Raw genomic sequence first — 11064 nt, 5'->3', positions numbered from 1 at the left:
AGTTACATCAAGATCGTTATTATAATTTCTATCTTCACACTAAGTGGATGGAAAGCATGTAGGTCTTGATTTTGTGTATTATTGACATTAAAACAATGCAACAAATCTTCATTGTTAATAGAGGCAAAAGGGAAAATATAATCTATTGGTGGAGGCATATTATCGTTAGTAGTAGTAGTGGAAGTAGTAGTAGTAGTAGTGGTAGTAGTAGTAGTAGTAGTAGTAGTAGTAGTAGTAGTATAAGTAGTAGTAGTAGGTAGTAGTAGTAGTAGTAGTAGTGGGTGGTATATTGAAGCGGTTATAGTGATAGTAGTAGTAGTAGTAGTAGTAGAAATAGTAGTAGTAGTAGTAATAGTGGTAATAGTTGTAGTTGCTGTAGTAGTAGCAGGAGAAGAGGTATAGAAGTAGTAGTAGTAGTAGTAGTAGTAGTAGTAGTAGTAGTAGTAGTAGTAGTAGTAGTAGTAGTAGTAGTTGTTGTTGTAACCATAAAAATAGTAGTAGTAGTAGTAGTAGTAGTAGTAGTAGTAGTAGTAGTAGTAGTAGTAGTGGTGGTGGTGGTAGACGTAATAGCAGTAGTAGCAGTAGTAGTAGTAGTAGTAGTAGTAGTAGTAGTAGTAGTAGTAGTAGTAGTAGTAGTAGTAGTAGTAGTAGTAGTAGTAGTAGTAGTAGTAGATGTAGTAGTAGCAGTAGTAGAATCATTGATTGGAATTGGAATTGTGAGTTATTATGTACTAAATTACTTAACGTTGTGAATCTATTTCTTGGTGCCGCTTCGCAGGATTTTCTTGATTTCCTTGCGTTGGGGGGACGAAGCAGCAGGTGGGGCCGAGGACAGCCGCGAGCCACCAGGTCGGTGCACGGGGAGGGGAGAGCGAGTGTTGTCCACACCACCCCACGCCCCAGCCGCCTCGACACGGACGACACCACCATCACCATCAGCATCACCAGCACCATCAGGAGCGCCAGCAGCACCAACAGCACCAGCAGCAGCGTCAGCACCATCAGCAGCATCACCAGCACCAGCAACGGCAGTCACTGGCACCTGGCCGCCACGCAAGCCCCAGCCTCCAGCTTCAGCCGCGCGCCCGGCCCGCACGTCCAGTCCAGTAGCACTTCCAAACGTCTTGTCCCGAATGATCAGTTTGGTGTGTCGGAAGAAAGCTACTTTTTCCTTCAGCCCTTGCCAGCTTGAGCAAGGGCATCTGAGCAATCTTGATTGCTAGAGAAGCTGCAGACCAATCTTCATTCAGGTATATGTTAGTACCCTTCCGGTGTCTTCCTCGTCTGATTGCTGCGTCTCGATCCCCATAACGAGCGAAGCGCGCCACAACGGGGCGGGGCCTGGCATCTCGGCGTTGACCAACCCTGTGCGCGCGCTCCAATATAAGTCCTGGTATCTGCAGTTTTGATTCCAGGAGAGATGTCACAGCCGCTGCAGTTTGCTCCCAGGTTTCATCTCTCTCCTCCAGTCCACTAATTCTCAAGTTCTTCCTGCGGCTGTAGTCTTCTTGATAAGTGACTTTTTCTTCTAGTTCTTTAATTTTAAGATGAGATGATTGAAGTTGCTGGTTAAGTGTGTCTATTTTGCTTCTGTCTTCCTTTTCTCCTTTTCGTGTTCTTTGGCATTAGATTTAAGGTCGTCGACTTCCCTCTGAGTAAATTCCAGGCTAGTTGTTAGTTCTGCCACTTTCTTATCCAACTTGGTAACTTGGTCGTTTAGCTGCCTGACGACCACATCTAGTGCAGACTTGTACGCTCGCTCCTGGGCCTCCAACAGCAGCTTGAAGGTCGACGAGTCCATGTTTGAGCAAACTAGCCGCTGTGACGTTGTGCTGACGCTGGTAGTGACGTCACACTAGCTCCATTGCGCATGCGCAATGGCGGGAATCCTGGCCAGGAGGGGGCCTTGGACTCAGTAGCTTGATTTTGCATAGCAAAAAACGACAGAGTCCAAAAGCACTGTGCTACCAAGTAGCCCTAGCTAGTAAACGGCAACCTTAGGCAACTTGCAGTGCTAGTCCTGGTGCGGTAGAAGCCCTGAGTCTCTGGAAGTCTTGCAAAATACGAGGAGCTCCAACTAAGTGTCTGTGTAAACAATGGCGCCGTGTGTGTGTGTGTGTGCCGTGTGTGTGTGTGTGTGTGTGTGTGTGTGTGTGTGTGTTGGCGAGGGAAGTGTTCTGCTGGTGTGTGGGTGGGTGTGCTGCCTCGCCCGCCCCCGCCAGCACACGCCCATGGGACCTGTTCCTTATCCATGAAGTAGAAAAAGCACACAGCGAAGGCCGCCCGTAGACAAGGCAGACAGAAAGATAAGCAGGTAGGCATACAGGTAGGTAGGTAGGTAGGTAGGAAGGTAGTACGAATTAATAATAATAATAATAATAATAATAATAATGATACTAATAACAACAATAATAACAGGTGGATTCGAACGCTGGTCCCCAATTGTGTGACCTCGAGAAGGATGGATTCCAGGACGTCGCGCCGAGGCCCACACTGCTGCAGGTGTGTGTGTGTGTGTGTGTGTGTGTGTGTGTGTGTGTGTGTGTGTGTGTGTGTAAGTAGAACATACACCTATCTCTCTATCTATTTATCTATCCATCAACTTATCTATCTCTCTGATTATATGTCTATCTGTCTGTCTGTCTATTTACGTGCATGTGTGTGTGTGTGTGTGTGTGTGTGTGTGTGTGTGTGTGTGTTGCTCAGGTCTAGGGTTTAGCGGTGCCACGAGGTGTCCCGACGCTCCCTTCTGCAGGTGGCGTGCATCCTGCTGTCGTCGCTGGCCATGCTGCAGCAAGGCACATGTATCAACTGGCCCAACTCCCTCGCCGGCGACCTCCGCACCGACAACTCCACGCTCCTCGGTCACCAGATCTCCGTCACCTCCGTCGGCCACGACCTCGTCGGTGAGTCCCTGCGGCCTTAACGCCCACTAACACTCGATGGCACTAACCACCCGCAGGATGCATGGCCGTCGGCTACTTCGAAGGGCACTGTTCGACGGCTCTCCCTGCCACGCCCTGCCAGCCCGCGGCCACTCTTCACAGACGCCCCCAGTCAGGTGTTGGCGGCGGATTTGGTGCCGTTTTTACCAGTTTCCTCGCTCCGTGGAGTCACCATTCATTATCTAGCATCAGTTTTCAGCGCGGGGGGTCCCTGGACCCCTCTCAGCAATGCGAACATTTTTTTCCTCCATGCCGGTGGGTTGCTCTGCTATTTGCTCAGACTCCCAGGCAGCGCTGCCTTCCTGGAGGATTAGTGCGGCACCCGCACAGTAATCCTTGCCGTTATGGCTGGATGGTCCAGTCAAAACAAGGAGGCGTCCGATGAACTTTTGCTGTGTCCCTCCCTGGCCACGCCTCTGGTCCTGGGCGGGGAGGCCGACGAGGCGGCGCGGGCATGGCTGGAGCCGCCGCTGCTTATGCCCCATCACTTGCCTGCGTCTTGCAGGGGCCTGTAGGCTGTGCACCCCCACCACCCTGCGGTCCACTTCTAACAGGCGTGGCGACACAGGAGGCAGGACCTGACTGACGCGACCAAGATGAGGGAGGTCATAGCCAGGGGTGGGCGGTGCTCCTGCATCAGGGGTCACGGGGAGGAGATAGTTCCGCACCCGCGGCCCCTTCACGCATGGCTTTCTCGTGTCCCGGGGAGTCCCGCCACACCGTGGTGACCGTTTGGTCCCTCTGACTGTTCAGCACTTACGGGTCGAGTGCCCCAGTCCAGGTGACCTGCGAAACGGTGCCCCTCCCAGTGCCGGGGGACACTTTCTCTACCCCCTGGTGCAGGGGTAAGAGGCGCCCTCCCCGGGACATGGGGCCATGCCTGCAACAAGTTGGCGTCTGTTAACCCTCCTCCCGGAGACAGAAGACGCCAAGCCCTGTACACGCCTGGTGGCCTCCCTCCCCTAGTGATATTATACATCCTGCTTATGTGCAGGCAGAGTGTGGCGAGAGGGACTCAGCACGACGCCTCACCGCCTCTCAGAGAAGTTGTCCGGCACCATGACCAAAGGTTTTCAGTGCATGCCATTGAAATATTAACCAATCCATCCCCCCAGCCACCCTCCACTCCCTCACGCCCTCCTCACTCTCCCCCTTCACCCGCACTCTCTCTCTCTCTCTCTCTCTCTCTCTCTCTCTCTCTCTCTCTCTCTCTCTCTCTCTCTCTCTCTCTCTCTCTCTCTCTCTCTCTCTCTCGTAACTGCTGCCATGATCCGTCCATCGCCCGCTGAGGTCCAGCGCTAGCGGTTCGTTGTCCCCGCAGGCAGCCTGATGTTCGCGGGCGCCGGGCTGGGCACCCTCCCGGCGAGCTGGCTGGTGGGGAGGTTCGGCCGCCGCATCTGTATGGTCGCCCCTACCCTGCCCACCTTCCTCGGCTGGGCGCTCATCACCTTCGCGCACAACGACATCCTCATCTTCGTCGGCAGGTGAGTCACGCAGCGCGCCGCCAATGTCGTAATCGGAAGTCGAAGCTGAGGAGTCAGATCACTTTGGGTGGAGTTGTGGTCAAAGGTGCTTCCCTCCGACTCCACAACCCTGGTCTTCCGGGGTCCGACGCGGGGTTACGTGTTGGGGCGGGTGGCGCTCCGCCGCTTGAATACAAGTGAATGCAAATAGTGCTGGTAAAGGCTGCTCATGAAAATCCACTGGCGGAAAGATTTATATTGAGCGGATGAACTGTTTTCTAAGTAACAAACATCTTAGGTAAAGGTAAAGTTGGGGGCATACGCTGTAGCAGCGCGTGGCCTCGGTGCCCATCTCCGTAACACTGGCCCTTGAGCCTGTGGTGGGAGGGAGCCCATTACCCCGGGACACGTACAGGGCCAGTGTGACATCCGGGTTACCACAGTTTACCTTCCCCAGGTTCCCTCAGGTACCCATTTATAGACCAGCCCGAGAGGGAGGATGAACAGCTGAGTGAGCTGCACGCCGACTGCCCGGGCCGGGATTCGAACCCGGGCCCGCGGAACAGAAGCCAGGCACGCTGACCACTAGACCACGGAGGCGTATATCTTTGGGTCCATAAAAATAAAGGGAACTCAGTGAGGTAGGCACCAGGCCTCGAGCCTGTGGCGGGAAGTAACCCGCCACCCCGGGAGACAGGGCCAGTGTGACATCCGGGTTACCACACTTTGCCTTTCCCAGGTTTCCACACGTACCCATTCCTCGACCAGCCCGAAAGGGATGATGTACAGCTGAGTGGGCTGCCCATTGACTGCCCGGGCCGGGATTCAAACCTAGGCCCGCGCGGATGTGTAGCTGAGCGTGCTAACACCTTCAGCACGCAGGCGCCCACTAGTTTATTGTATCTAGAAGTTCAATAGCTCCGTCCTGACGCAGTGTTATACGTGTATACCTATAAACTTAATACCAATCCTTTAAAAATAACCTAACAGCCCCTGCCCCGCGCCTCCCTGCAGTAACGCCCTGCCGCCCCGCAGGTTCGTCACCGGCCTGAGCCTCGGGATGATGGTGCAGGCCTCCGAGATCTACGTGGCGGAGATCTCCAACGCCAGCATCCGCGGCACGGCGTGCACCTTCATGGAGATAGTAAAGCTGGGCGGCTTCGCGCTGGTGGTCGCGGTGGCCATCAAGGTGTCCTGGTACGTCATCGCCGGCGGCCTCGCTGTGCTGATGCTGGTGTACGGCGGCGCCATGCTGGCCGTGCCCGAGAGCCCCAACTTCCTCGCCGTGCAGGGCAGGGAAGAAGAGGCCCGCCGAGTCCTTCTGCGATTCCGAGGCCCCGGGGCGGATGTGGACACGGAGCTGACCCTTCTGAGGCTCCGCAACCAGCGCAGCGACGGAACCATGGGGTTTGCGGGGCTGCTCAAGTGGGACGTGCTGAGGAGCGTGGCGGCGCTGCTGTTGCTGATTACGTTCCGGGGCATGTGTGGCTGCGAGATGATCACCGTGCACTGCACACGCATGCTGCTGGCCACCGGCGTTTCCCTGGACCACACGCTGGGCACCCTCACCGTCAACTCGGCCTACGTGCTCGGGGGGCTCTGCCTCACCATGCTGGTGGACCGCCTGGGCCGCCGCCGGTCCATGCTAGTGTCCCTCACCGTCATGCTGGCGGGCAACACCGTGCTGGGCTGCTACTGCTACTTCTTCCCGGCGAGCGCCGTGCCCGGTCTGGACATCGAACTCTTGTCTCCGCTGGACGCCAACACGACGGTCTCCTACCTTGCCGGCAACACGACTGTTCCCTACATCGCCGAGCTGAGGTGAGGACCGCTGGCAAGAGAAATACCGCGCCTGTATAGTCATGTGAAAATCAGTTTCTTGAGCGATGTTTACTGGCCCTCCACCCCGCTGGGCAACACTAATGCGTGCCGTGTGTCGTTGCAGCGACACCGGTGACGCGGAGCGGGTACTGCCACTGTTCTGCTTCCTGGCCGTCGCCTTCGGGGCCGGTCTGGGCATCGCCAACATTCCTATGGTGCTGATGGTCGAGTACTTCCCGACCAGCATCAGGGCCGAGGTAAGGCACGCATCTCCCCGTCAGCAAAGTGGTAAGTCAGCAGCAGCAGCGTCATGAGCCACTGTTAGGTGTTGGCAACCAATGTCCTTCTTCTCTTTGCCTGATGTTGATGGACTCCAAGCTGCTCCGGCAAATGTTCTTATTTCATCTCTCCTCTTGGGTCTGTCTGACCTGACTTCTAGTAATCCTGGGTTGCCGTTCTGTTAGTTTGGTTGTCCATCGGTTATCAGTTCCACGCGTGGTATGGCCTGCTCAAGTGGACTTTTCAATCCTAATCGTCATTATATTATTTACAACTTTTCTGTTCGCTGCCATGTCACACCCAGCACGACTCTTCATTCCGGATGGTGATCATGATGATGATATAATGCTCTCCTCTCTCTCTCTCTCTCTCTCTCTCTCTCTCTCTCTCTCTCTCTCTCTCTCTCTCTCTCTCTCTCTCTCTCTCTCTCTCTCTCTCTCTCTCTCTCTCTGCAGGGCTTAGGGCTGTGCCTGACGTGGGTGGCTGTGGTCTCCACGATCATGCTGCAGCTGTACAGTGTCCTCCTGGACAGCCTTACCATCGCCGGGATCTACTGGTTCTTCGCTCTCAGCACCGTAGCCGCCATGGTGCACACTCTCTGCTGCATCAGAGAGACCAGCAAGTGCGATATTGGCTGAGGCGGGAGAGAGAGAGAGAGAGAGAGAGAGAGAGAGAGAGAGAGAGAGAGAGAGTGTCAAGTGCCTCCACGACATTGGCTGAGGTGCTTTTTTTGTGTGTGTGTGTGTGTGTGTGGGGGGGGTAACTGCGTGGGGCGGCCCACGGGGATCTTTCAGTGGAAACATTGTTACTCCAACCGTTGCTGATGGTGGTGCTGGTGGTGCTAGTGCCGGGGGCAGTGTGTCGACGCGCTGTGGGTGTGCTGGACGCAGGTGTCGGCGTCCGTCCCGCCGCTGTCGGGCGGAACCTCGATCTTGGGTGGACTTGTGCATCCGTCCCTCCTAAAACTACAGTCACACTGACTTCACGACCTGCTAACGATCACCCGCGACCTCAAAATGCAGCGATTCACATCCACCGCTCCCCGACCACATAGGTGGCAAAGTAGTCGTGCGACCGAACGGCTACCGGTGGTCGTTTAGTGTCCGTCCAGTGTCCGTCCAGTGGGTGACCGGACGGCGACCATGGTAAGATTCACACCTTGACCTCACACCTGGAGTCAGGCCAAGACGCCTACCATACGCCGACCGGTGACCGACAGGCAAAGACCAGTACGCGTCCTGTCGCAATGAGGGCGGCGACCTCCCTTAACCACTTGCTGCTGACGTGTTACAGTACATAATATTTTCACCCAGTTGTATTACACATTTCTCATTCTTATTACTGTAAGTTATTTGTAATGATAAAATAGTTACTTATAAAGGTAATGAAAGTATTCTGTGCTTCACTGCAGCAAAAGACGGATATTTGTGAAACCCCCCCCCCCCCCCCGCCCCCTATGTGCCGCACACATGCAAAAATTGCTCCAAGCAATCTTGGTTTAACCTGTTGTTTGTATGTACGTAACATTATATTCTTTCTAAAGCATTTCCATCACCCTGGGCAGAGCAGAAGATGAAATTAACAGTTCTTTTTTAAATGGATAAAAGCCATTGCTCTACAGACTCTCATTGTTACTGCTGTGCACATCATGTCCTGCAATAATTTATTTTGGTTAGGCAGAGGTGACCCATACACATTTGGCCGTGTGCTTGACCTGTGGAGCAGGTTGAGTTGGGACGGAGCTTGGGCGGGCTGAGGGGCGTGGGACGTCACTGCTCAGGAATGTACCTCATTTCCGGGCAAGGGTGGTTTGATCTACCACCGGTCGCCGCACAACTCGCCGTGTGGTGGAAGGCCGGACGTCGACCACGGCCAATGACAGATAAAAAGTGGACGCCGACCATCAGCGACCTCCTACTATCTGACGGCAACCAGACGGCGTCCGCTTGCCATCCGGTCGCCGTTCAACAGTTAATGGTCACCTGTCGGCCACCGGTGGCAGTCCGCTTGCCGTCCAGACGCAGTCCATTCGGCCACCGGACGGCAACCTTTTTTACGACCGGCAGCGACCTGAGAGGTCGGCTGGAGGTTTTAGAGCATGACCTAAAACCTCCATCGGTCGCAGGGCAGACGGAGACACATGACGATCGCACGCACGACCAATCGTCGACCATGTGAGACCTCCCGCGACCTGCAGGTCGCTGGAGGTCGGCAGTAGGTCGTAGAGCCAGTGTGACTGGGCCTTTAAGTGGCGCCGCGGCCGTGAGCGAGGCAACGACGTGACAGCGAGTTTTCCTGTACGAGCCAGATCCCTGAACGTGTCTCTGGTGACGCGGCTTCCTTCCAGTGACAACTCCCCCTAAGCCCGTATTCGTCTCCACGACACACTCCCGGAGGGTCGTGCGGTGTGTCTCCCGGCGTTGTGACACAAACGGGCGAACGCCACGCACGCGCCACACCTCCGGGGAGAGGCACGCACAAACACTGATAATAACACACATTCAAACATCATCTAAACGAAGTAATGAACGTGAGTATTCAGCGCCGCCTGTCTAAACAAAGAGAGTCGGTTTCACGAGAGCTGGCGGGCCTAAGCCTTCAGGGGTGGACTCGCAGACATGATAAAATTGCTTAAGTGATGGCCGCGCGGGTGGGTGTCTATGAGGCATATCTTCACACCAGCGTTTTTTTTTCTTTTCTTTTCCCGCGCGGTTCGTCTGCAGCAATGCAAAGAATACTTGTCAGTTTGTCGATGTTTTCTCGAAATGGAGGACGCACAGAAGAGTGACTTATGTATATACAATGAACAGGGTGTTAATAAGGAAGAGACTACGTATATGGTGGACCCACCCAATAAACAGCTCTGTAGTGAATCCACGAGGAACTGGCGGATCGGGGGGTTTTCTGCGTGGGTCTCTCCTCCCATACCACGCTGCCACATCTCTTGTCTCCAATTGTGGGATTAGAGTCAAGGTGTTAAGTGGACCACCATTAGCCTCCCTTCATTTCCTCCTCCTCCTCCTCCTCCTCCTTTCTCTCTCTCTCTCTCTCTCTCTCTCTCTCTCTCTCTCTCTCTCTCTCTCTCTCTCTCTCTCTCTCTCTTCTTCGGGGACGAGAATACAGGCTGTCTTGGTGATCTGTTCGTCATGCACTCATGATCCAGTTTGGCGCAGACTCTTTCAATAGTTCTTTCACTAACATTAGTGGCTCTTGCTGTTCTTGCAGTTACTCTTGTGAGTGGTATGATAAATCCTCTGTTGTTTTTTTCGTCTAAAAAGTAATTGTTTACATTGTAAATGAGTTCTTTCTCGCGGCTGTGCAGCCAACGACGTGGAGAGGCAGGGAGAGGGAGGGAGGGGAGAGGCAGAGGCGGGAGCGGGCCACCCATGGGCCCACCTGCTGACCCTTCCATGACCTTGAGAGAAGTGACCTGGGCTCTGGATGTGTAAAATGACAACGTTGGAATACAACACTGTCAAGTGTCGTGGTATTTATACAAAATATTTGTTATTATCTTAAAAACGAAAAAATCTTAACACTATATGACCTTATTGGATTATCCAATTATTTAATTAAATTCATTTAAAGGTAGTAAATAGCTGACATATGAGAGGAAGCGAGGAGTGTTGAGAGTGTGTGGCAAGGTGCGGTGCGGGGCTGACCCGCACCTCTCACCCCCCAATCCGCCAGTTCCTCCTGGATTGACGCTCCTTCAAGGAGTATTCTACACATTATATTCTCACCTGAAAGCTGATAAAGAAAAGTTTTTCAATTATATTCGCATGTGATCTACATTGGAAGAAATTGTGAATAAACTAAACCTCTGCCACAGATTAACCACGATTGCCGCTCGGAGAAAAAAACTCCCGTCTGTATGGCTCCATAGACTTCTAGAGTATTCTGAACCGCCTGGCGCCTCGAGAGTTGGCAGTGCAAGCGGCCGGTAAATCACTGCCGCGTGGGTATTATGACGCGCGGCCAGCGTAGGGCCTCATCGAACTTCATTGATTTCTAAACCGCGCGGAAAAAAAAACATTCGTGTGAAGCGGGCCTTAATTTAAGGCAGAGAGCGAGAGATAGTAGGCTATGTCACGGCCTCAGAGTTATACACCTAGAGCGCGCGCTTCCGTATTGTGGGGTTGGCGGTGTGTACGTAAGGCAAGCTACCCTGGCGCGGCAGCCGTCTTGGGAAGCCCACTTTCCCTCCTAGTGCACCCACAGAGTTACCAGTTTCCGAGCAGTTTTCAACGTCTGTATATTTCACTATTGGGATGTTTCATATACTAAAGTAATCAGAAAAGGATGCGGATTCAGGAATTGAGCATGAAAAATTCATATGATGAAAAATAACTGAGTAGGAAGGAGTTGAAGGGAAATAATGCGAGAAAACTTTTATGAGCTACTTTATTTATCTTTCATTTTCGTATATTTGTTCATGTTATTGTTGCATATGTATGCTTATATGATGCATATTTTATCAGGATTACGAAGGTGGCCTTATCTTTTCTTAATATCAAATACTAATATCAGGTAAGTACGTGGTTTGGAGTACGGTA

At 53.2% G+C, this 11064-nt stretch overlaps 1 protein-coding gene across 1 annotated transcript; it reads left to right on the top strand.

Annotated features, from left to right (window-relative positions):
- The first annotated feature begins 2398 nt into the window (after positions 1-2398).
- LOC126988090 (solute carrier family 2, facilitated glucose transporter member 6-like) lies at positions 2399-7177 on the top strand. The gene is made up of 6 exons (XM_050845885.1): positions 2399-2502; positions 2756-2906; positions 4267-4429; positions 5444-6229; positions 6354-6486; positions 6964-7177. The coding sequence occupies exons 2-6, from the start codon at positions 2786-2788 to the stop codon at positions 7144-7146; spliced, it is 1386 nt and encodes a 461-aa protein (XP_050701842.1). The 5' UTR covers positions 2399-2502; positions 2756-2785; the 3' UTR covers positions 7147-7177.
- Positions 7178-11064: the final 3887 nt, after the last annotated feature.

Source organism: Eriocheir sinensis, chromosome 68 (genome assembly GCF_024679095.1).
Source record: "Eriocheir sinensis breed Jianghai 21 chromosome 68, ASM2467909v1, whole genome shotgun sequence".
Taxonomy (NCBI): domain Eukaryota; kingdom Metazoa; phylum Arthropoda; class Malacostraca; order Decapoda; family Varunidae; genus Eriocheir; species Eriocheir sinensis.
Note: the sequence above shows the minus strand (reverse complement) of the source record. Positions and strands in the feature narration are given on the sequence as shown.

Coding starts and splice junctions, on each gene's coding strand:
- LOC126988090 (XM_050845885.1), top strand. CDS start 2,786: ATGCTGCAGCAAGGCACATGTATCAACTGGCCCAACTCCCTCGCCGGC. Junction 2,907..4,266: donor CGTCGGCCACGACCTCGTCG/GTGAGTCCCTGC, acceptor TTGTCCCCGCAG/GCAGCCTGATGTTCGCGGGC. Junction 6,487..6,963: donor CGACCAGCATCAGGGCCGAG/GTAAGGCACGCA, acceptor CTCTCTCTGCAG/GGCTTAGGGCTGTGCCTGAC.